This window comes from Penicillium maclennaniae, assembly GCF_028827695.1.
Source record: "Penicillium maclennaniae strain IBT 15551 chromosome Unknown utg000008l:1.0-3552695.0:1.0-3555053.0, whole genome shotgun sequence".
NCBI lineage: Eukaryota > Fungi > Ascomycota > Eurotiomycetes > Eurotiales > Aspergillaceae > Penicillium > Penicillium maclennaniae.
This window is the reverse complement of record NW_026623220.1, coordinates 1,046,842-1,069,141: the sequence shown is the minus strand read 5'-3', so window position 1 is coordinate 1,069,141 and position 22,300 is coordinate 1,046,842. Positions and strand designations below refer to the sequence as shown.

The 22,300-nt window shown below is 49.5% G+C and overlaps 7 protein-coding genes across 7 annotated transcripts; 5 read left to right on the top strand and 2 right to left on the bottom strand.

Annotated features, from left to right (window-relative positions):
- Nucleotides 1–456: 456 nt before the first annotated feature.
- N7477_009397 (Transcriptional activator of proteases prtT) lies at nucleotides 457–2,647 on the top strand (the record flags this gene model as incomplete). Its single annotated transcript, XM_056971058.1, has 4 exons — nucleotides 457–674; nucleotides 829–1,224; nucleotides 1,278–1,646; nucleotides 1,738–2,647. 4 exons carry the CDS (start codon nucleotides 457–459, stop codon nucleotides 2,645–2,647), a joined length of 1,893 nt encoding a protein of 630 aa, XP_056818037.1.
- A 1,336-nt stretch (nucleotides 2,648–3,983) lies between these two features.
- N7477_009396 (alpha-amylase) lies at nucleotides 3,984–5,833 on the bottom strand (the record flags this gene model as incomplete). The annotated part of the gene is made up of 9 exons (XM_056971057.1): nucleotides 3,984–4,265; nucleotides 4,321–4,708; nucleotides 4,756–4,918; nucleotides 4,969–5,197; nucleotides 5,248–5,356; nucleotides 5,408–5,415; nucleotides 5,476–5,523; nucleotides 5,580–5,618; nucleotides 5,675–5,833. The coding sequence occupies 9 exons, from the start codon at nucleotides 5,831–5,833 to the stop codon at nucleotides 3,984–3,986; spliced, it is 1,425 nt and encodes a 474-aa protein (XP_056818036.1).
- A 1,077-nt stretch (nucleotides 5,834–6,910) lies between these two features.
- N7477_009395 (glycoside hydrolase family 31 protein) lies at nucleotides 6,911–10,051 on the bottom strand (the record flags this gene model as incomplete). Its single annotated transcript, XM_056971056.1, has 4 exons — nucleotides 6,911–8,594; nucleotides 8,645–8,815; nucleotides 8,879–9,286; nucleotides 9,351–10,051. 4 exons carry the CDS (start codon nucleotides 10,049–10,051, stop codon nucleotides 6,911–6,913), a joined length of 2,964 nt encoding a protein of 987 aa, XP_056818035.1.
- Nucleotides 10,052–11,805: 1,754 nt separating this feature from the next.
- N7477_009394 (putative C6 transcription factor (AmyR)) lies at nucleotides 11,806–13,720 on the top strand (the record flags this gene model as incomplete). The annotated part of the gene is made up of 3 exons (XM_056971055.1): nucleotides 11,806–12,746; nucleotides 12,796–13,246; nucleotides 13,298–13,720. 3 exons carry the CDS (start codon nucleotides 11,806–11,808, stop codon nucleotides 13,718–13,720), a joined length of 1,815 nt encoding a protein of 604 aa, XP_056818034.1.
- A 586-nt stretch (nucleotides 13,721–14,306) lies between these two features.
- Nucleotides 14,307–15,338, top strand: N7477_009393 (3-demethylubiquinone-9 3-methyltransferase; the record flags this gene model as incomplete). Its single annotated transcript, XM_056971054.1, has 1 exon — nucleotides 14,307–15,338. One exon carries the CDS (start codon nucleotides 14,307–14,309, stop codon nucleotides 15,336–15,338), a length of 1,032 nt encoding a protein of 343 aa, XP_056818033.1.
- A 1,917-nt stretch (nucleotides 15,339–17,255) lies between these two features.
- Nucleotides 17,256–18,441, top strand: N7477_009392 (uncharacterized protein; the record flags this gene model as incomplete). The annotated part of the gene is made up of 4 exons (XM_056971053.1): nucleotides 17,256–17,304; nucleotides 17,402–17,598; nucleotides 17,654–18,010; nucleotides 18,187–18,441. The coding sequence occupies 4 exons, from the start codon at nucleotides 17,256–17,258 to the stop codon at nucleotides 18,439–18,441; spliced, it is 858 nt and encodes a 285-aa protein (XP_056818032.1).
- Nucleotides 18,442–21,195: 2,754 nt separating this feature from the next.
- On the top strand, nucleotides 21,196–22,073 carry N7477_009391 (calmodulin; the record flags this gene model as incomplete). Its single annotated transcript, XM_056971052.1, has 6 exons — nucleotides 21,196–21,198; nucleotides 21,336–21,392; nucleotides 21,468–21,483; nucleotides 21,582–21,707; nucleotides 21,767–21,979; nucleotides 22,039–22,073. 6 exons carry the CDS (start codon nucleotides 21,196–21,198, stop codon nucleotides 22,071–22,073), a joined length of 450 nt encoding a protein of 149 aa, XP_056818031.1.
- Between the last annotated feature and the right edge of the window lie 227 nt (nucleotides 22,074–22,300).

The window sequence follows — 22,300 nt, the reverse complement described above, 5'->3', positions numbered from 1 at the left end:
CTTAACTACAGGGGGTCAGGAGAAGGAACCAATACGCCACTATCGACCCCTCTCTTCTCCAGGAAGTCTGCAGCAAGGCACGGTCATCGCTACTTTTTCTAGAAGCCTGTTGGGCCATGGCGGGATTGGTGGATGCCTTGTGATTACCCCAGGTCCGCTACAAGTGGATCACGTACCTGCGCACGCTGGCGGAGACGATATCATCACCAACCAGCGGCTTGTCGCAATTGGCTATGAGGTCTTGCTCTTCCTATCTGTTATAAGCCTTGCTCTCTCCACCTAGGCCTCAAGGATCTCCGTGAATCTGAAACTTGGCTAAAAAAGGGTCCATCCGTTGATCTCCCCTTCTTGCTTCTTTCTATTTACTCCTCAGCCATTTCCTCTCCCCCCCCCTATTCACTTCTCGGGCTCTCCGAATGAATGATTACCTTATTATAAATCCTATTTTCATCCGTCATGACGCGCACTGAGCCTGCCCATAGCAACATGTCCTGGGAGACAAAGAGTATTGCTGCCACCGATGATGGCAACCGAATCGAATCGGTCGGCCAGGATAACCGGCCTAGAGGGCGAATTCGCCGGTCTATGACTGCCTGCAATACATGTCGTAAGCTGAAGACCCGGTGCGACCTGGATCCCCGTGGCCATGCTTGTCGTCGCTGCCTTTCACTCAGGTTGGTACTACCTTTAATTGTCGACCCTTCCGGAGACTCAGGAAGTCGTGTGCTTCCCTTCTATTTTTACCCGGAAGGCGCCGATGAGCCCAAATCTGAGAAATTTGGGGCTAGGTTCATCATCAGCTGTGCGTGACGCTGACTTATCTGGCAGACTCGAGTGCGAACTGCCGGAAACTCAAGATCGCTTCTTCCAGGACAACGTGTCGACATGGTCTGAGGCTAATGCCGCCATTCCCTCGATCGAGGAGCGACTGGTCTCGCTGGAACGCGGCATGGGCGAGATGATAAACTTGATGCGGCAGATGGCTAATCAGTCATCTAATGCTTCGGGCAGCCCCAACTCGCATGTAGCCAGGAGTTTGGACGACTCGTCAAGCGAACATGGCCAGGTGCCCTCATTTTCGCTCAAACCGGTCCAACTCATTCGAGATCTGCAGATGGAGTGTTTCAACGGGCGTGATAATTATCCAACTGATGTCGATCTCCTGGGCGACATTGTTTCCCAGGGAATTATAGATGCTAAATTGTCCTTGAAGCTTATTGAACTGTGCGCATCCACTCAGCCTTGGGGCCAATGACATTGACTAATGATACCTGCAGCTTTGTGGAATATTTCGGCCCTTGGGTTTCAATAGATCTTTCATCCGGCATCCAGCGGACAGATACGCTCCTCTTCAACACTGCCTGCTTGTTAGCTTCTCGGTATTTGCCAGGCATGCCTTCAAATACCGTGCATGAGATCTCACTTCAAGTGCAACATGCCGTGACCAAAGCTTTGTGGCGCAAAACACCCTTGTCTAATGACTCCCTCCAGGCGTTGGCCCTTCTTTGTCTATATCCTACATCCAGCCACAAGGAGGGATTTATGGATGGCTGGTTGTTGAGCGGGATCTCAATAAACCACGCCCTACTATCATTCACTTTTCTCAACCAACCATTTGATAAAAGCATTTTGAGCGACGAGACTCTGTCTCAGCTACGAATCTGGAACACATTCTGTCTTACACATTTACAGCATGTCTACCCCAAGCTTATAATGGGCTCCGCTAACGTATCTCAGTTCTGCTCTCGGCTACGGTCGCTCGATCAACGTGCAGCCGCAATACCTCGACCTCTGCACCCGAATTTTAGATCATCCCAGAGCCACTTCCGAAGATGGAAGAATCCTTGCAGAAATTCAACTCTACCGCATTGCAATGAAGCTCCAAAATAACCCCCATCGGCTCCGGTTTGTCGAGCCTGAATATGAGGAAATCGAGCGTTGGAAGATGGAATGGGCACATCTTCTCAGTAAGGGCCCTCTCTCAGCTTCCTACGAGTGCAGCCATCTAAACAAGGAAACAGATAATGAAGGTTCATCAACACTCGAACTAAGCCTCTGGTTCAGTCAACTTCTCCTTCATCGCACAGCAACCCGCCTCCAACCGGAATCCGACCGCCTAGCGCCCGAGATATGCAGCAACGCGCGTCTGATCATCTCTCGCTCCCTGCAGACCCGCTTCTCTGCCGCGCCGGGATTAATAGATAATGTATACTACATCCTCGGCTACGCTGCATTGACACTATGCGACTACAATCCCTCCGACCCATTAATTGATCAAGTGCGTTCATTCCTTCTGCATCTCGCTCCGAACAGCGATCACATTGCATATCGGATCGCCTACGTCGTCAGCGAAGTCCAGCGCCGCTATGGAGAAGCTTCGGACCCGACTTCCCCTGCCGCAGATGTCATGAAGAGTAATCTCTTCGCTGCGCCACGCACAGCGAACATCGATCTGTCGACGCTAATACCTGCGGGCTCCATGGAGACTCTTGTGGAGGGATATGCGTGCTTTGATCACCTTATGCCGACTGAGTATGTCCCACCGCAGCCGACGTACCAAACTCAGAATATGTTTCAGCCGCCTACGCATCCCACTGGTGGGTCGATGCCTGTGGCCTTGGTACCAAGGATGATTCATGACTTTTGAGGAGACGCTTTGATTTGAACTTTGAGCAATCCAGGTTCTTGGGAACGGTTAATGGTAAACGGCTAATGATGGAAGTCGATATGAGCATTCTTGGTTTAATTTTAAGATGCAAATGTTTAATAACCTTGGTATTCTGCGGGACAGTAAAATCGAACTTTGGGTGCTTGGGTCTTGCGCTTAGGCATCTATTCTGCGCGTTGATCGCGATGTTGGCGATACGGTTGCCACTTACGTCTATGGGGATCGTCATCATTTTTTGTGACTTAGGCTCTTGATCAGGGAAGGAGAAGCGGATTGTCATCAAGATCAGAGAATTGAGACAGGAGATCTGCGAACTGAAGTTTGAGGTGTATGTGCACAAAAGACAGGATATTTGTCTTTAACAAAGAAGCGGAGACTTCTCCGGTAAAATAAACGCGTGAAGCTGACAGGTTGTGATAAGGTCGCTTCACAGCGACCGCAACTGCCGATATCGAGCATGTTATAGTAATTGAGAGATCTGAATAAGGAACGCTGTGAGTTCAAATGAAAAAGTCAGAGAAACTCATCAGTTTTATTTGTCTGAGTTTTCGGTCCGGGCCGAGGTCCTAATTGATATTTTTGACATCGACCAGTCCCTTGTGAGAACAAGATGCAGGGCCAACTCCATCTCTAAGCCCTCCGTTCTTAATGTGAATAAGAAATGGCCTGCTTTAGGCTTATGCGGAGCGAGTGCAGTAGACATTGAACCTCGGCAACTGTGACTAAGGCTGAATCCATCGGGTTCCCTCATCCGGCAATTGCGACCAGATCATTACCCGTAACCCAGCGAGATCGTGGGCCGCCACTAATCGGCTCGATGCGTGTTTGTCCTAGGAGAGATTTTGGTGCTTCTCATGACGTCTTGAGCTCTCACCGGCTGGAGGGATTTTCCACTTTGTTTGAATAAAATGGTTCGCTGGGTTAAATCGTTTGAAACGTTCCTCGTCTGCCGTTTCGAGTCGGGGTAGGCCAGTTTTCAGTCTTCGGCTACGACATTCACAGATGGGCTCATTCCTGAATACCGAGGTAGTAAGGTGCCCCACTAAACACATTGCTACATCTTTCAGTCTTGCTAGTCAACAAAGCATGATAGGCAGTTACTAGTTACCCTGAGAGGCGTCTGTTGTAGTCATTCTCAATCTCAGTAATGCAATACAATCAAAGTATACAAAACATTAATCAATATCATAACCTTCATCGTAATACATGAAGCTTACTGATCCAGAATCAAATAGCCCAGAGACCGGATTAAGCCAATCCCTGAGTTTCAATTCCAGGTCTCAAGACTTACTGTTCAGCTAGGAAATTAGACAACCTAACATCCGACCAATGATCCCTGGAGCAACGAGGTGGGATACAAATCTCTCGGCCGTCCAAAAGCCATGGGAACAGGCACATTGCCACTCTGATCCACAGTCATGGTCTTGCAAGTGAAGATCTCCGTCAACTCCATACCAGCCTCGTATCCGGTGTTCGGCAGCGAAAGCGTATACTCGCTTACGTTCTCACCCAAGTGGGAGAGAACAGTGATGGTCTGTTTTCCAGTGTAACCCTTGCGCATGGCAAGGGTATGTTGGTCTTTGTAGACTGGGTAATTCTTTTGAAATTCGATTAAATCGAGCACTCAGAAACCGGGAAGGCTGAAGGCTTACCTTGTAAGTAACATAGTTGATGTCCTTGAAAATGGCCCACGAGCGTATGGCATTTGCCTTGGCAATGAGCCTGTATAGCTTGCTATTTTCGTTGTAACCAGAAAGCCAGGTAGCTTCACGGTTGTAGGGGTCGCTACCCCCGTTGTAATGCTGTTCTTGGCCGGCGTAGATGATCGGTATGCCGTCCGCCATGATTTTGAATGCGGCGACATTCTTGGCGAGGAAAATGTCCTCGGTATACGAAGCAAACCGAGGGTTGTCGTGGTTCTCGATGAACGATCCCATAAGAGTCGAGTCCTTGCACGTGGATTTCACAGTGTTGATCATGTTGTAGAGATCACTCATACTTCCACTTGTGGACTTGAAGGCTGCAAGGAGGGGGTAGTACCTACAAGCTATCAGTTGAGTACAAATTGCATGTGGTCAGAAACTTACGTTGGGTAATTGAGAATACCATCCATGACTTCCTGGTAGCCGCAAGTATAGTCCACGTCGCCTTCAAATACCTCGCCGACACAGTAAACTCCTGCGGCTATGTTGTAGTCAGGCCAGAAGCTTTTTTGGACATGTCTAACAGTATCGACACGAAGGCCATCGACTATTTAATGCATTAGATATTAGAGTAAGCGAATCAAGGGTAAGTCATACTGGAGTAGTCCTTGACAAGATTTTTAACCCAGCTATACCAGATGTTCTGCATGCTCTCGGACTCCGTGTTGAGGTCAGCCAGCGCGACAGTTGTGTCGCCAAGCCAGCATTCTTCAACATTTGTCTGATTGTTATAGTCATTGACTTCGCAATAAGGATGGAAGTCTGCAGACGAATTGAAGTCATGAAAGACCTCGTAGTTCATCTTGGTGCCGGCACCGTTGTAGCCCTGTTTATTATCAGTACCCTTAATACTCCACTCAGATATTCAAGACGCACCATATGGTTGGCCACTACATCGAGCATCAGGTACATGCCACGCTGATGCAAAGCGGAGGCTAACGACTTGAGATCGTCAGCGGTACCGTAGTGTGAGTTCAGGGAGTAACTGCGGTGTCAATTAGTCTTGTCATGTCGTTGGAACTCGAGCGTTACCCACATATCCTGCTGCCAATATCCGTGATAGGCATAACCGTAACCAGCATCACCGGGGATCTAGCCCGTCACAGGAGTAATCCAGATGGCAGTGAATCCCATTCCTTGGATGTAGTCCAGCTGTAGACGAATCAGCATTCAAATATCTCGCCCGAAATCTAACAAACTAAACGCACCTTCTTCTCGATACCTTTCCAGGTACCACCGCAGTACAACTTGAAGCCATATTAGCATTTCGCTTTGCCCCTTGGCCCATCAGCGAGGCTCATACGATATTCGCAGTATCACACTTAGCAGTAGTCGATCCATCCGTCCTCGCGAACCGATCCGTAAGCATGAAATAAATTGATTGCGAGCGCCATTCCGCTGGGGAAGCAGCAACGGCGGACCCGACTAGACCAGCTAGCAATGCAAGGCGTGAGAAAAGCATTGTACTTGATCGAAGAAGAATGTTTCCGAAAAGAATGACGAATGTCGGAGAATGACTGTGTTTCTAACCAGACTGGGCTCGGGGAACAAGCTGAAAGGAATCAACCCGGAGCTCGACACATTCAGGTATGAAATCAAAGAAAGCAGATCACGTAGAAGAATGACAACTGAAGAGTGCTGCGGAATTCTAGTGAATGCCCGTGCTAGGTCACAGTCAAGGTAGCTCAGAAGAAAGAAAGTCCAAAGCAAAGTCAATTAGAGCGACAGCATTTCAAAAGATCCGATTCAAGCACAAGCCGATAATCTGGGAAGAGACTACTTATATGAGCTGTCGAGAGTAAGGCGTCATATTCAGATCGCGAGTTCCGTCGAGTTCGCCATTCTGAGGAGCCGGTGGGCACCGCCAGATACCTGCAACAAGAACTCCTTTCGGGTTGCAATCGGGAACACCGTAGATAAATCATGATATGTGATAAAGTGGAGATTCAAATTGTTAGGGTGGCTATGGGGTTGCAACAAGCTGAGGGGCTAGTGTAATTGTTGCAGGCTTGGGGCTGAAAAGCATACAGCTTTCACCTTTTTTTTTCACAGTCGCGTTAGCCATCTTATCAAGACTGGAATCCGTTTCATCTTTGATATTGATTGAGTGGGGTAATTTGTGGATTTTGTTTCGCGAGATGAAAAATTAAGGGTTGTTCGGGAATCGGATTTACGGGGTAAGCACTCGCCACATTCTAGAATCTAGTCTCGTTTCAAGACACCAGCACTTACTCAATTTTCGGGCTTGAGGGTCCGAGTTCAGGGCCCGACTCCCGAAGAGATTGAGGTCGTTATCTGGTCTTAGGCTAGTTTGATCAGGACCAAATTCTTTGGCGAGGCCGAGACATGATGGAAGTAAGGATTGAGAGGTGAAATGCTGAAGTTGTTTCGAGTTTGGAAGAGGTTTCTCAGCTTGCAAGTTAGTAATCTACGAATGTGGCCTGTGCTGTCTCTTGCCTTGGGATATAATCATCGTTGTCATTGGTGGTTAAATTGTTGTGCCATACAAATCACTCCCCAGTTCCTCTTCGTAATATCATTACCACTTCAGAACCCAGTCCTTGCTAAATGCTCCCTCGGAAGTAGCATGCTGCAGATCGCCCACCGACAAGACGTGCGAAGTAGAGTTGTACTGCACGGCCGTGGCGGGGATAGACTTGCCGTTCAGAGTCACGCTGTGAGGTTTCTGAGACACACCTAAGACGGTTATCTTCGAAAGCGGATTGGTCTCTTTCCAGTCACCGGAAGCCATAGCGCTAAGACTGGACTTGGTTGCGTGAAACTTGACGTCGAGGGTAGCGTCAGGCGAGATGCTCACGCCATCGTCAATGTAAAGCTGGCCAGAAGCAGTACCATTGCCATTGAGTGAGGTAAGAAGGGACCACGGGGTGTTCCGGGCGTCTCGGGTGGTGAGGGCAGGCTCTTGCATGGGAAGCACACTTCCACCCCGGACAAACACCGGGATATGGCCCAAAGGAGCGGGGATGGTGGTATTCACACCGGGCTTGGCATCAACGGCAGTCTGGGTGTACCAATCATACCAAATTTCACCCTGTTTCACGCCAGGGAAGACACCTTTGACGGTGTCAACCTGAGGCTCGAGGACTGGAACCACCATGATTGAGGGACCAAGGAGGAATTGGGTGTCGACTGCGGCCAGTGAGGGATCATGAGGGAATTCCCAGGCCAGTGCGCGCATGACGGTTGATCCGGTGGTATGTGCTAGGTGGAACAGAGTGTAGAAGTAAGGCAGAATAGCGTAACGGATCTTCATGGCTGTCTTTGAGGAATCGATGACAGACTCCCATTGATAGGGCTCCTGAGAGATGGCGCCAAGGGTGTTGTGGTTTCGGTAGAAGGGGAAGAATGCAGACAGCTGCATCCATCGGTTGCAAAGTTCCTCGTCCGTGTTGTCGTTGAAGCCACACGTGTCAACGCCGAACATAGGGACACCGAATAAGGAGAAGGACAGAGCCTGAGGGATAGAGAAGAACATGTATGCCCACTTGGAGAAATTATCACCACCCCAGTGGCCTGCCCATTTACCAGAGCCAGCAAAGGTCGAGCGTCCAATGATGAATGGTCGCTTCTCAGGGGCGACAGCAAGCAGACCATGGTAAGTGGCGTTAAGGATCTGAGTGCCAAACAGGTTGTGCACATCATATTCCTGAACACCATCCGAATGCGTCGCATTCGGAGACACGGCGTGTACAGCGAGGTCATGGCCAGTCTGAACGTGGTTGATGACATATGGAGGGTAGTTGATATCACGCACACCGGGAGTTGGAGTCGTGCGCAGGTAATCCTGAGAGGACGACGTACTGGCAGCAGTAGCTGCTGCAGCTGCGGCTTGGCTCGACGATGCCGCGGAAGCAGAAGCCGCCTCAGTTGTGTTGGTAATCTCGAAACCTTCTGGGTATTCGAAATTCATGTTTCCAGGAGTTCCAGGAAGAGAAGTACCCATGATGGGGTTGAGACTAAGGTTATGAGACCCACAGCTTCCAACACAGAATGATGACACCTCGCTCATATCAATCCAGATACCGTCAAAGGAAATCTTGTCGTGCCAGGTGACAATCTCATTCGCCCAAAAGGCACCGGTTTTCGGGTTGTGCCAGTCAGGGAATACAGTGTATCCAGGCCAGACAGCACCGATGTAAGTACTTCCATCCGGGTTTTTGATGAAGACATCGTCCTTCGCACCGCGAGTGTAGGTATCATAGCTGAGATTGGGTCAGCAGAATGACTTTCAAGCAGCATGCGGGGGACTTACGCATCAGACGCATTGTGCGGGTTGGGAATATAGAGAGCAGAGTCGACGATAGGGATATAGTGACGGCCACTCTTGTGCAGCTTTTCCAGGAATTCCTGCCCCTCGGCGTATGAGAATCGAATGGGATCATTGTCGAAGTCACGCCAAGTCTTCATATAATCGATGTCGTTCCTATTAGCGCATCAGTGTTGGTTTCACGTGAGTTTGAAAAAAGCATCGTTGTTTGAGACTTACCAAATATTCTCAAGAGGAATTTCGAACTTTTCAAAGTTTGCTACAACGTCCTCGACCATAGACCAGTTGGAGTAACCCCAGCGACACTGGTGATAGCCAAAGGTGAAGTACTGTTGCATAGCAGGCAGACCAATGGTACTTTTCTGGTAGTTCATCGTGACCTCGGGCTGAGTCGGACCAGCATAGAAGGTCAGGTCAATGCTGCCACCTAACGTGCGCCAGGTGAGGTTCTGGGCTCCAGTGAGAATTTCCTGGCCATGGGCATTGCGCAGGAACACACCGTGTGAGTTGGAGGTGTAGTCCTTGGTAGGGTCCGCATCATCACTTGAAACGAAAGTCCGGCCTCCTTGGTCATCGGTCTCGTAATAACGGGTATCCAGGTAGAATGGATGGGCTCCATATATGTTACTAAAGTGATAAAGGTCAGTTTCATCGCTAGCGCAGAGTCTATCGACAGCTTAGAGAGGCTCACCTATCGATTGGGTCCCCGGCATCGGCGTTGTAGATGGTGAGAGAGGCATTCGGCAGCAGGCGCAGCTGCTGAATATGCTCTCCGAGACCGTACAAGTTATAGTTATCGGGAAGGGCAGTGACAAATTCGATGAACTGGTTTTGATACACCAGAACCGAGCCAATGGTGTCAAAAAGCACATCACCAGTGTCCTTGCGGCTCACCGTAAAACTGAAAGAAGGGTCATTGGACCATGTGAACTCGAGATCGTTGCCGACGTTCGAGGCGCTCTTGTCTGCCAAAGGACGCGGCACAACATGCTCATCGAGGTGGTACCAAGAGGCATTAGAGTCATCAACGTGACTGGGGGTGATGACAATGTTCAATCGATCTTTTGCAAGGTACTCGACCGTCAGGTTCAAGGACTCGATATCCGTTCCATAGACATTGCAAGCCTGCCCCGCTAGCTGCAAGGTCGCTGTGACCCCGCTCGGTGTATTTTGCACATTGGACGCTTTGTATCCCGGACAGGCAGACTGAGCATTGACAGCCTCGGGGTCGTCGATATTAGCGATCAAGTTCGCTCCCGTGTCAGCAGAGGCAGGGAGACTGAATTGGTGATAAGCGGAGCTAGTGGTGGGGCTTGGCGAGGGCGTCGAACTTGCGCCATAGACTACCGGGAGAAGGCAGGCTCCGGCCAAAAAGTCCACAACGCCAACCATGATGGTTGAATTATGCGGAAAGATACAGCTAGAATATGGCTTTCTGTCCCACTGTTCTTATAGTCTTGAGAAACAACCCGGGGCACTCGTAGCACTGCACAACCGTTTTCCCGAAGAGTAAACACCGAAGGCATGCCGATGGACAAACGCGCTTCAATATTTCCGTTGAATCCCCGTGTTTGGCGGAGACGCGCTGGCGACAGCGTTACATTCCTCAGGTACTGGGTGGCTGATTATTTGTTGCGGGGAAGTGAGCCTCGATGAGTCTGGGATTGCGGGGGCGATCGTCACGGCCTTTGCCACTTCCAGTCCGTGCTACACTGAGCGTGGCTAAGCCTGGATGGCCTACCGAGAAAGGCAGCTCAGACCCGACGAGTGCAGCTTCAGCAGAGGATCAGAGTTCATCCACTTCGTGCTGTGGGTTGTGATGAGCAAGGAGGAATCCAAGGCGGTAATTGGCCGATCGCCCGATAAATGCCCGAGCCCGAGCCCCTTTGCTGTACATTTTCCAAGTGCACAGTGGAGACGATTTTCGTATAAGCCGCGGCTCGGTAGTGAGATTTATGACTATGGTATACTGTAGCTATCAGGCTCATCTATGACTGATTATATGACCGTGGAATAAGTCGTGAAAAGCCGCCTAGAGGGTGCATCTAGCACCAAGGGTTTTTGCAAACATGAACCCGGGGAAAGCGGGGGAGTGGCCTAAGGTTTACAAGGCTCCCGAAGGTGGCTTCACCGGTGGATGTTTTCTCTCTAGCTGATACCACTGAAGAAAAGTAAAAGGTGAGTGATGCAATATGAACTCGGATGCCTATGAGGCAATCCGGGGACTCAAAACCGGCCTCTGGGGAATATCGGGGAACCCGCTTGCAGGAACTTCGGGGATTTCTGGAAATCTCCATCCTTGGGCCTGAAGCAAAGAGCGGTAGACTCCGACGTTCCACCCGGATGAGAAGAGAGCCGGGTTTCTCGAGGTGGGTGAGGATGAGGGATGGGGTGATTGTGATGTCTTCCTCGGCTTCCCGAGGGGTTACGCAATCTCGGCATCTGATTCCAAGTCTGATGGGTGTCAACCTGAACGCCTTCAGCGGCCGGATTGGTGGCATGATTGGATGCCAACCCCCCGAAAGGAGGTGGTCCCATATAATACTGCGGAGACGGCTTGAGGTCTAGTATAGTGATGTGGGCGCTAGCTCGGCCAGGATTAATCTGTAATCCGAAAAATCGCGCAATGCCCCCTCTCCCCGCATCTTTTTATCGGCCTCGAGACTTGCCGATGTCAAGTGTAGCCGACTGCGTCTTGACGTTGACCCTTTGTCCCCCGAGTTGATAGACAGGGGTTTGCCAGATGGACGAAGTGTACAGTCTGGGCTAAGCTACCGACCGATCATGAAATCTAGAATTGATTGGACATTTGAACAAGCCGACTTGGCATGCTGCTGTTATTGGCTCCAGATCAACACTTTAGCCCCCGTAGCATGAAAGATGCATTCAATACAGCCAGGGCATACGTAGTTGTTAGGCACGAATCCCATGGGATCTCACCGGAACGGTAGAAGGAGCTATTGAAGTCCCCAGTATCAGGGCCTCATCTCATCGTGTGCAGGGTCCTTTTGCGGGGTCTCAACCGGCCCCGCGCCTTCCCCAGATACTCTGTGCTTTTGTTTTATATTTTCGATCTTTTTCACATCGACTCACAAAACGTTACCCTTACCATGCACCACGTTACTTCGCCTTGAGACGCACCAACCATGGACCTTGCACCACCGTCCAACCCGCCCTCGAAACAGGCATGTGATAACTGTCGCCGGCGCAAGATCAAATGTTCGCGTGAACTGCCTTGCGATAAATGCCAACGCTTGTTGCTGTCTTGCTCATATAGCGATGTGCTCCGGCGCAAAGGCCCTAAGTTTCGAACGCTGTATCCGCTGGCGCCTATCCATCCACTGTCAAACCTGAACGAAAATGCACGGAAACAAAGCTACACTGAGTCTCCCTATGGCTTCAGTTCGCCTTCGTCGCCAGCATTTGCCATCAATGATCCACTCTATGCGCCGCTTGACATAGCGGATACTCTCTCACAACTTCCGCCACCAGAACTGGTCTCTTCTCCAGACTCGACTGAATCTACGGTGGAATCGGCGAATGATCGGATACTTCCCCATGCTCGCCGTCTGTCACCGCAAATCCTATTGGCGCATGTCAATGTCTACTTGAAATATTTATTCCCAATTATGCCTGTGGTACGTGGGGATGAACTGCGCCTGGATAGTCAACAGCCTCAACGACTCTCTCCCCAAAGATACGCGTTTTTGGCCTCTTTGTGCACAGCAACTCATATTCAACTCAAGTTGGATGGTGCTACTCCAGTGCCAGAGCATGCTCGTCTTCAGAGCCTAGGTGAGGGTCATTCTTTAATTTCTGGCGAAAAACTATTAGCCGAAGCAGTGCGGGCGCGACAGGAGTGTGATATTGTGGAAGACATCAGTATTGAGACCCTCTTGACCTCTTTCTTCTTGTTTGCTTCATACGGAAACATGGACAAGCAGAGTCATGCTTGGTTTTATCTGTGTCAGGCTACCTCGATGGCGTTCACATTGGGACTACAACGGGAGTCAACATATGCGGAACTTGACACCGAGGAAGCTGAGGAAAGGCGGCGCGTATTCTGGTTGCTTTTCATCACAGAAAGGTGGGTAGCTTTGTCAGCTTTCTAGGACCGATGCTAATTAAGTTAACAGGGGTTACGCGCTACAGCAATCCAAGCCGGTCGTGCTCCGCAGTACCATTCACAAACCGCAAGTTCTCTGCTCGGAAGACCCAATTCTAGCCTATGGATTCATCAACTTGATCAACATTTTCGAGAAGCTTACTCCCAATCTGTATGACTGGGTATCTGCTGGAGGTGGCGACGGGCTATTGGAGAAACCACCCACATCGGGGATTCAATCAAGCCTCTCCAAGCCGATATCACTGGATGGGGTCCTTGAAATCCAACAAGTGGATATTCTGATCACACAGCAGTGGTTGCAGGCGATGATGTGGAAGTTGTCTATAAGCCATGCCACACAGCCTGGAGCACGAGATGATGGGGTGTTGCCTTTCCATCTGCCAGTACTTGTAGGCAAAGCTGTCATGAGTGTGATCGGAAGTGCATCTCAAGGGGCGGTTGATGCCCATGGTATCGGCATGGTATGCTTCTTTCAACGGCTGTCCAATAAATCTGCTAATGAGGAACCTTAGGAGCAAAAACTGTTCGACATGGGCTCCTCAGTCGCCGATGTGACTCGTTCCCTGGGCTCTAAATCTCTGCACCGTCTGACCGAGTCGTCCGTGGACCCCAGGGAACTTCTTTGGGGTATCTTGCACACACTCTCGCAGATTCGGGGCTCACCTTCATACCTCTTTCCATCGCTCTTGGAACGCTGTAAAACAGTTCTAGGACTTGACTGCACTATCACTATGGGCAACTTCCTTCCAACACTCGGTGCACCAGTGTCTGACCAACTCACTTCATGGGCTGGTGAGCAAGGCTGGGACACGCTAGCTGCTGGTCGAACTGGCCACCAAATGGGTGAAATAGATAGTCAACATCCTGACTCCTTGCCACACTTGACTGCAGTTTCTCAGGGAGGACTCGATTTCCAAGAATGTCTTTTGCCTTGAGCTTGAAGATCTGCCACTTTGAGTGATTGCATTTGCATGCTTTGTTCTGATTTGATCATGATACCATTGGCGTTTGAATTTACATAGATCGCTGTTTTAGTCGCGATGTACATACTCTACAACAGGCCATGCGATTCAAATTACCTGAATCGTCTAGGATGCTGCAACGTGTTGCTGAAAATACACCACCAATCTCCACTAACATTGGAATACAAGATGACTTGTGTATATGTCTATTAATGTTTTGGACTGGAACTTCGTCACACGGATGGGATCGGCCCGTCAAACGGCCTTGGCGTGTTTGTCTCGGCTCGGAGATTCGTCGATGTGGATAGCTTCACCATTCTTCCTTCAAACTGCAATAGACGTCAACAGCGATTGGGGTTGCACTGACATTATCTGTATGTTAGGTTAGCTCGCGCAGTGCTTTGGGAAACGCAAGAAGCATACTGACTGTATCCAAACCCCTAGGTCTACGTCCGAGCACTCATTTGCGCAAAGCTCGTCTGAGCAATCGAAACAAATCCGGGGGCCTTGATACCCCATCCCACCTGGTCTGAGGCGAATTTGTCCGTTATTTGTCATTATGGCATCCCTTCGCACCCGCTCTCTACCTCTCCGCGCCCTCCGCGCAACACCGACCGTGACACAGCCCTCGTCATGTCTCCGCCAGATTTCCCCTCTCCCTTCAACCAAGCCATGCAATCCCTCGACAACACGCTGGCACTCAACATCTTCCGTCTCCCCCGATGAACTCTCCCACTTCTCTGCCCTCGCCAGCTCATGGTGGGACCCCATGGGCCCGTCTCGAATCCTCCATCTGTTCAACCCTCTCCGCCACGAATTCATCGCAACCTGCCTTGCAGATAGCCCGCCCCCAGCAATCCAAGACCCAACATCCAACACCGCGAACCTCCATTACCTCGACATCGGCTGCGGCGGTGGCATCTTCGCCGAATCACTTGCGCGGACAATTCCCCTCGACCCCTCCGCGCCATCCCCGACACCCACGCGCGCAGCCTCAATGACAGCCGTTGAGCCTTCGACAGCACTTGTCCAGATCGCCCGCGAACACGGACGCATGGATCCAACAGTTGATTCGCACTTGCGCAGCGGCAAGTTCCGATACCTGAATACGACGCTGGAAGACGTTCTGTCCAGCTCGACACCGGAGAAGCCCGCGCAATTCGATGTCGTCACGCTCTTCGAGGTCATTGAACACATCGATCCTTCAACCACAACACCACAACAATTCCTGGCGAACTGCCTTCGAGCCCTCAAACCAGGCGGCTGGCTGATCGGATCTACAATCGCCCGCACGTTCCCATCTTGGATTTTGAACCAGGTTATTGCTGAGGCGCCGTGGCCGATCGGTGTTGTTCCTCGTGGTACGCACGAGTGGAGCAAATTCGTCAATCCACCAGAGTTGAAGGCTTGGGCGCAGGAGGGGTTGATGCGGGCTGCTGATACGGGAGTTAAGCGGGGTGGGCCAGCGGACCTGGCGGGCATGCAGTGGAAGTGTGTTGGGACTATCTATGTCCCCGGGCTTGGGTGGAAGATCGTGCCTGGGTCTGAAGACTGGGGGAATTATTTCTGGGCTATTAAGAAGGGTGTCTGAGTGGTGGGAATATATATCCTATTTTGTAAGATAGTATCATAGGGTTGTATTTTAGTATCATATGCTCAACTTTGGGAATCTCAATGTCGTGTTTCGACGACTTTTGCATAAATGTAAATCAGTCCAGGCAACCTCATCCATCATCAGGATCAGCATATAGGAGGAATACCCCAGACGCACTGCCTTTCTTTCCCACTTGATTTCGTATATTCCTGCGGATGTCCGGCAAGGCTCGGCGCGCTGTTTCAAGAGCCAAAACATCTCCAGAGGAGTTTTACAACTTCCGCCGTGGATTGAGAAGCCACTGCCAACGAGAGCATTGCGTCTCTCTTTCTTCTTCTACTCCGTTTTCTTTGTAGTTACTCTGTGGCTCTTCGGAAGCTGCAGCAGTCGTGAGTGTGAGATTTACACGAATGACTTACTGCTCGCTCGCCATTTATGTCCTAAAGTTGTATTGACATTTGGACAGTTTAGGAGATATCCTTAGCGAACTCGATCTCCAATGGAACTCTCCGTTATAGTGATAATGATCAAACTGAGGCTGCTGAGCTCATCTTGACTGTGCTTGGAGGGGTCTGGCGCAGTGAACGGAGGTTTGGGAAGAATCCATCGATTGATTGTTTGAGTTTCTTGATCACTAGTCGCATAATGTCCTATCAGATTTTCCGCGTCTATTCCTGAGAAGGTCTGTAGGTTCGACCTTATTCGTAGTCTACTTAGCCTACTTTTCTCGTAGCATTAATTCATCACTCTTCCACATATCTCCATATTCCGTCATTCTCTTCGACAGACTTTACTGATGATTCGTTGCGGGCCCTGTCAAATCGCAAATGGCTAGACCATTCTGGTTGCGGTACGTTCCTATAGGCTGGTATCGCACCGTGGACGCGGCGACCCTGCACCAGGTAAGATTGCAATAGGAATGGTTGCATTCTGAGGTGGACATTGATTGCGACAAAAGCGAGCTTAAGGTAAGGGATGAGAATGCCAGTTTCCATTAATTCAGCCCCTTCACTTCAAGTCCGCCCTTACTGCCTACTTACGCCAGAGAACCTCATAGACTTAGATGAGACAAGCCAAGCTATGTTGTAAGGAAAGTGGATGGGGAGCCAAGTTGTGATCAGAGAGCTTCAGAGAAATGTCAACATGCTATCAAGATAATGGCATGCTGAATAAATACATTCTGGCTCAAAGCCTAGTGGATCCGTACCTTGCTGGTTTGCGTGACCTACCCACTCTTATAGTTTGCATGTTTTGGAAACAATCCGAATGAAGAACCATGTTTGATATTCCTCTGGATGCCGTTGAGTGCAGGCGGTGGGGATTTCGTAGTGGGGCTCTGGGCCCTTTTGCGAATCACCTAAAAGCATTTGGCTGGACGGAGAAATTTTCCCCGAATAAGGTGCGTCCCGGGGCGCTCTCGGATGTCAATTAAACCAATCAAGCGCAATTTGTATAAGAGATTAAATACTAGCGCCAAACTTCAAGTACCAAGTCCGTACACGTGACAGCTGAAATTTCGCAAGATTCGAGCTGTAGCCGGCGATTCAACACAAACTGGGGGTTGGCCGAGCGAGCATTGCAATTCCCAGAACCGCAACGGCCCCTTTCCCTCACTGTACCTCCCCCTCCCCCGGCTAACGCCATGGCGTATTTTGTGCCGCATAACGTGTCGAACGAATTAGTCGAAGTAACGGCAAGGTATGAAGTCAGCAGTTTACTTCACTCGGCGACCCTCCTAACCTCTGACTCCTCAGATATGCTGAACTGAAGCCTTTGAGGGTCGATACTTCTGGGTTTGTATAGTAGGTCACTCTCTCATTTGCCATGCGAAGGAAGTATAGACCTGGTCAGACTGAAGATTAACATGACCTTGATTGAAGTTCCGCCAGGGACCAAATTCTTCAACAAAACGTCATGTTGAAGAAATTCGCTGAGCCATTCGCAACTGCGAACATTGCGAAGCGTATGTTCAGAGAAATAATCACAATCAAACATCTGAAGCATGAAAATGTGCGTCTACACTGGAGCTTCTCATCGCGTCATAGCACTGACGAAAACAGATCGTCAATTTGGTCGATATATTTATGTCGCCTTCGGAAGACATGTTTGCTGTCCCACACCTGTGATATTGAGTCTATGTTCTAATGAGTTGAATAGTTACCTGATTTCAGAGTTGATGGAAACCGATCTGAGAACCCTATTGAGCACCAAGGGTATTGACCAAGAATTTGTTCAGTATTTTCTTTACCAGATAATGGTCTGTCTACACACCTACTTCTGACACTACATCAGTTGGCTGACGAGACCATTAGCGGGGTTTGAAATATGCTCACTCAGCAGGAGTATTCCATCATGATTTGAAACCAAGTCAAATCTTGGTTAACCGGAATTGTGATCTCAAGATATGCAATTTTGGGATCGCACATGTTCAAAATTCGTCCACAACAGCATATGACTCTATTCTGCATTACAAAGCGCCCGAACTCCTATTTTCAACACAAAACTACCATGGGCAAACTGATATTTGGAGTGCAGGGTGTATCTTCGCTGAAATGCTTGTGGGGAAGCCTCTTTTCCCAGGTGACAACTCCATTCATCAACTTCATGCTATTACGAAATTGCTTGGCTCGCCACCAGATCATATGTTAATCAATGAAATAACCAAAAATGTCGGTACAAAAGTTCTCCAAAGCGGCGATGGCCACTTATCGAATGACACAGGAAAATGGCTTCCGATGGGCTTCTGATAACACTTTTTCATGACAGAATCCAAATTTCATTTTATCACTTCCAAAAAGCGAAGGCAAACCACTGTCTTCCGTTCTTCCAGACAGTGATCCACTAGGTATGTTATATTGGGTCGATTAGAAAGAATTTCATGCCAACCGCAGCAGCGATCGAGACTCTTGAAATATTGATCGTCCTCGACCCTTACAAGCGAGCGACGGCATCAGAGGCCCTTGCTTTGCCTTACCTGGCACCTTATCATGACCCGACGGACGAGCCAGAGGCCGAGAAAAAGATTGATTGGAGATCGGTGGAGGCTAATTATCCTCTTCATGCCTGGAAAGCAAAAGTGTATCGTGAAAATAACCCCTAATTTCGGTCCGTGATACTAAAAGTGATCAGGCTCACCGAGGTGCAAAACTACCATGAGGAAGCACAATTGCGAGAGACTGTGTGGTCGTGGCTGCAGGTTCAGCCTACGACAGAGTACTCAGGATTTTAATGTTGGGTTTCCCATACCCGATTTCCTTGCACGTGTATTTGTGTGTGAGATTCTTGCGCAACGCATCGGCCTGTGTGTCCCTTTCACCGGATTTCCTTCTTAGCTTTTGAAGGTATGCGAATTCGGATTGCATGTTTGGGAATGGTAACTCAGATTACTACTGTGCTTGAATAAATTGGTGAACGTGACGATCAATGCGTGCATCAATCATGACTTGGACATCCTGTCTTTGCTCACAGCTAGACGGCAGCGTTATCAATGGGTTCAGTGGATGGAAAGACTCTTAAAGAATCTGGCATTGGAGTCAACTCAGTCACAAAGTGCCAGTGCAAAATCTGACTCTAAGCCTGCAAACAAATCCATGAAAATTGGTACGTTAACATTTCGTCAATATTACGTTGGTGCACAGACTGATTCTAGGTATTCTAGGTTCAGTGCTCATAGTTTGTGGCTGAAATCATGCCCCGTAATTTGACCTTGACTGCAGCTACAACAGTCGATGCTCATGGCGGCATTGAACGTCATGCCTGTCAAGCTAAGATGCAGAGATCTGCGACACAAGTCCTGAATCAGTGAGCATCTGACCAATCTTTTGGGCAAGCGGATCGAAGTCAGGTTTTTCAGGATGAGAAGATGATTCCATGCCTTGTACAAGAATCGAATGCGATACTCTCCGACTTTTACAACCTTATGTTCTTCTTTCTCCATACTATGACAGCACCCGTCATGCATTGGAATGATAAGTCATTCAAAGTTAGCTCAAATTGAGTGATAACCATCCTGATTTCGAAGGAACTGCAAAGCACTTCTGCACGCGATTAACCCGAGTATCGCATTGTGATGATCCCCCCTCTGTCGGTATTGTTCCTCTCAACAGGCCACATCAATTTACTGTATACCTTTTGAAAGAGCTCTCGCGAGTGCTCCAGCCCCAATCGCGGGTCTTGAAGTTCTTCTTCACAAACTCACCGTTATCTCAAAGGAGAGATTGGTGCGAGAGTCCACTGCTCCCGACCCAACCCTCTGCCGTTGCGTGGCACACTTTGAACTACATTTGTCTCTTTGTGGCAGACTAGGAAAAAACATGAAAACGGAATGTCAATAACTCCTCGGTTGGGAACACCAAATGAAAGACTTCGTTGAGGCTTACTCGGAAGAACAAGAATTCAGAAAGTGACACCGCTTATTTTTTTCCCAGAGTCAGGTAGTGACTTGGTCGACGGACGGCATAGCTATGGCCCTAAGAGGGTTATTGATAGGGTTGCAGGTGCAGTGGTTGGCGCTTCACTCGCTGTTGCTAGTGAAAGGTGTGGATTCGCTTCGAAGGCTGTGAATGCCCATTTTGAGCTTTTCATGAGAGATTTGTTGTAACCATCAATGGCGTCGAAGATCAGAAAATGTCTGGAAGTAACGATTCGAAGTATTGGAGTTGACGGTGGATGTCATGAGAAAGCAAACTTCTAATATTTTCAGGAGAATTTTTCAGTGAGATTGAGAATCAGCCGAACTGCAGGCATGCAGTAGAGCATTCCAAGGTTGGAGTGAGGATGAGCATGCTAAATAACGTAGGGAGTAAATACATCGCGGTGCAGAGTTGCTAAGACCAAGATACGCGCTGGCTGCAAAGCCGTGAACCTAGGCATGCGAGGTCATCGAAGTGAATACGTACACCTCGCAATCTCTTCGTAATGGTTTGAAATAGTCCAATTCAAAGAACCTCATTCGAAGTCGCATTTGATTTGATGTTTTCATACTCTAGTCAGAATGTGCTTGCATTAGTGTCCTTGAACTCGAACATCGCGTTTTTTGGCACGGGGGCCACTAGCCGAACACCCCATGTGCCAGCTCACAGGTGTCACTGGGGCGACGAATGAGGGGTACAATCTGGGGGGGTCTTTCGAGCGAATCATAGGCCATTCGCAGCTAGGCAGCCTGGGTAATATAGCCGATATCCAACTGAGAATCAATAGGACTGAGTGTCAATGTAGAAGCTGGCCTCGAATGCTCATCTGACACCCATCAAATATATCTGCGGGGGAAGTGCTATGGGCTAAGCCTCTCCGATCGGCGTAAAAACACTCTCATTGCTGCCTTATGAGTAGCTTGAACTTCAAACCAGTCTCTGAAGGATTTCCCCGCTTCATTTGTGTCCAATGATAGCATCTAGCTTAATCTGGCATGGGTTTCGGGCTTGGCTGTAGGGCTGCTAGACCGGCCTGTTGTTGCAGGAAATGGAGCGGGACAGACCCAAGGGCCAAAACCAAGCTTCTAGAGCGGCCCATCATATCCTCAACTGGCTCAGCAACATAGAACAATCAGCATAGACCGCCAAATTGACCCTAGAGTGAGTGCAAATTGTACTACTGTAACGAGTAATAGCTCACTCTGATCGAGGTCGATCGAGAGTTCAGCTGGCAATGTCCACAGAACTCAGCCCTGTTCCCTACGGGCAAGTCCGCTGACCGCCTTCAGGGCGGGGCAACGTGGTTGGGTACTTGCCAGGTACGCTATTTTTGTGTACGGCGCGATGTACCCGGCCCTCGTAAGGCTTCCCCTTAACTTTCCTTCTCCCCCACCCCTCTCCAACTCCTCTACATCCTCCTCCCAACACCATATTCATTCACGATGGTACGCTCCGCTATGTTACTCTCCATGGATTGTTCCTGAATTCGATTCGCCAGCCTGGAGGAAGATTCCCCGCATAGCGGGGCAGTCCGACCAGGCGGTTCAATACACGTGCTGACCGCGCCATCGCTCCCTTCTAGGCCGATTCTCTGACCGAAGAGCAAGTCTCCGAGTACAAGGAGGCATTCTCCCTGTTTGTGAGTGACTGCAATTGAGAACCATACAATACAGAGAACACTTGACTAACGGGGTATTTTTTTTTCGGATAATAGGACAAGGATGGCGATGGTGAGTGCGATCGATCCTGACAGCTCGTCGCGGTACTGCTGGCGATCGGCGACACTCAAATCTACAGAAAGAGATATACTGAGACGTATGACCAATAGGCCAGATCACCACCAAGGAGCTGGGCACTGTCATGCGCTCTCTGGGCCAGAACCCCTCCGAGTCTGAGCTGCAGGACATGATCAACGAGGTTGACGCCGACAACAACGGCACCATTGACTTCCCCGGTATTATTTACTCCGGTCTCGCTACCAATCAGGCTCACAGAACTAATGTCCGCCCGCAGAGTTCCTTACCATGATGGCTCGTAAGATGAAGGACACCGACTCCGAGGAGGAAATCCGCGAGGCCTTCAAGGTTTTCGACCGCGACAACAACGGCTTCATCTCGGCTGCTGAGCTGCGCCACGTTATGACTTCGATCGGCGAGAAGCTGACCGATGACGAGGTGGATGAGATGATCCGCGAGGCTGACCAGGATGGCGATGGCCGGATCGATTGTACGTCATACACGGGACCGGGAACGACAAGAACAGGTTGCTAATATTTTCCTTTACAGACAACGAATTCGTCCAGCTCATGATGCAAAAATAATCTTCACGTCATGTCTCTCCCTGACCTGAAGTCGCGGTTTTTATTCAACGAGGATATTTTTCTACTACCCTTCCCATGTCCATTTCAGATTCCACTGTCTCTGTAGGCGATGTTTCGTACTTGGATGTCTTGATGATCAAGCGTGCTGTGCTCTTTGAAATGCGGTTCACGCATTCTGGTGAAATGACTGTTTCCTGGGGCTGTTCGTACCTAGGAACATATGATTA